The 1,754-nt window shown below is 29.6% G+C and overlaps 1 protein-coding gene across 1 annotated transcript; it reads left to right on the forward strand.

Moving 5' to 3' along the window:
• The first annotated feature begins 6 nt into the window (after positions 1-6).
• LOC116350280 (kinesin-like protein KIN-14U) lies at positions 7-1,528 on the forward strand. Its single transcript, XM_031782034.1, has 4 exons — positions 7-98; positions 191-334; positions 392-520; positions 738-1,528. Exons 1-4 carry the CDS (start codon positions 65-67, stop codon positions 1,397-1,399), a joined length of 969 nt encoding a protein of 322 aa, XP_031637894.1. The 5' UTR covers positions 7-64; the 3' UTR covers positions 1,400-1,528.
• Positions 1,529-1,754: the final 226 nt, after the last annotated feature.

Here is a 1,754-nt window from a genome sequence, read left to right on the forward strand (position 1 = left end):
TCGACATAATCTGGAAATCGTGGATTTGAAATCGCAATTGAAAAAACGAGACGCGGAGATTTTAATGCTCACGAAAGAATTGCGCTCATTTGATTCTAGTAAATACTAAATTTTCTGTGCTCATTGAAACACCCGTCATAATATAACATAATATATTTAATTTTTTTCGATGTTGGTAAATTTTTTTTAGAAATTCAAAATGAAATTTTGGACATGAGAAAAATTATTGGAACTACACACAAATTTGTTTCATTCAATCTTTGTTCATTTGAGGAAATTACACATGAGTCAATTCAGTTCGGAATGAATATTGTTAAATTAAACGTACAAAGTGGTAAGATTAATATTCATCGTCAATTTTGTGTTATTCAACTTTACAATATATTTTTAGGTCAACTGAAGAAATTTTACTTCAATCATATTTTAAATGGTAGCGGAGAAAAGCTAGAATGTATGGTACCGATACTCAATGCATATTTATCTGGAGAAAATGCCTGTGTAATAGTCCACGGAGAAACAGGTGGGCTCAAATTAATGCTATTTTTACTTAATTTAAATGAATTTTTACGGCAAAATATGTCTTGTTTTATTACAAATGGCACTGCAACATAAAAAGAATATCATATGAATGTTCAGTAACCACAGATTTTTTTTTCACCGTAATGATTTGCATATTAAAATTAAATTTATTTTTTATGCATTCATTGAGTAAAATGTGTGTCTTTTTGTATGTCCAGGTAGCGGCAAATCAACAAGCATGTATGGAACGGTTCATTGTCCAATGTCAAATGAGAAAGGAATTATTTCGGTAGCTCTTGACTATTTATTGGGCAAAAGTCATAAATTACATGTGTCTTTCGTTGAATATTATAATGGCAAATGGGCAGATTTATTAAGTGATAATGTTACGATGGAAGATAAACCATTAAAGGAATGCCATGAGTATGAAATTAAATCGATCGAGGACATACAACCCTTTTTGAAAAATGTTCTTCAAAAACGAAACACAAAATCAACAAACCAAAATATGCGATCTTCAAGATCAAATGCAGTGATGATTTTATCAAATGGTAAATCGAAAATGTTATTTGTAGATATGGCTGGCAACGAAAATATCGAGGACAAAGAAAACATTAAAGAAACTTGTTCAATCAACAAGTCGTTATCACAATTGAACACAGTTCTTGTCTACAAATCCCAGCGAAAAAAACATCCACCTTATCGTGATGATGCCTTTACTTTGTATTTGAAGCCATATTTAGAGAAAAACAAAGCTGTTGTATTTTTTCATGTACGCAAGGAAAATATTGTTAAAGATTTGTTAAAAATTCATACTATTGTCGGCATGAAAGCAATTGAAAATGAAGTATCACCCAAGAAGAATGCATACCTTCGTTAACCGAGATTTGACGAATTGAAAACTATTTTACTTGGTTAGATATTAAGAAAACAACATCGTGAAATCTCTAACACTGAAAAGAAAATTCAATAAAAATTATTTTGTTTCCATCTACTTTTGATCATTAAATTTAGTCTATTTTCGGCCTTTCATTCTTTCTTCATCTTTTATCTTTTTCATTATTTTCACCTTCTCATTTCATTTCTTTCAATAATTATTGTTGTATGTGCAAAATCTTAAACCTATTTATTCATTTATTTATTCCAGGAAACTATAAAAATATTCGAATCAATTAATAACAACAATACAGATACCATGACGTCAGACCATGACGTTTATCAATCTACAAAACAAA

Source organism: Contarinia nasturtii, unplaced genomic scaffold (genome assembly GCF_009176525.2).
Source record: "Contarinia nasturtii isolate CC-2019 unplaced genomic scaffold, AAFC_CNas_1.1 Cnas_scaffold_4063, whole genome shotgun sequence".
In the NCBI taxonomy this organism is placed as follows: Eukaryota; Metazoa; Arthropoda; class Insecta; order Diptera; family Cecidomyiidae; genus Contarinia; species Contarinia nasturtii.

Bases quoted from the DNA above. Each gene is read 5' to 3' on its own strand.
- LOC116350280 (XM_031782034.1), top strand. From the start codon at position 65: ATGCTCACGAAAGAATTGCGCTCATTTGATTCTA. The intron at 335-391 runs GTAAGATTAATA...ATATATTTTTAG, and splicing joins TAAATTAAACGTACAAAGTG to GTCAACTGAAGAAATTTTAC. The intron at 521-737 runs GTGGGCTCAAAT...TTGTATGTCCAG, and splicing joins AATAGTCCACGGAGAAACAG to GTAGCGGCAAATCAACAAGC.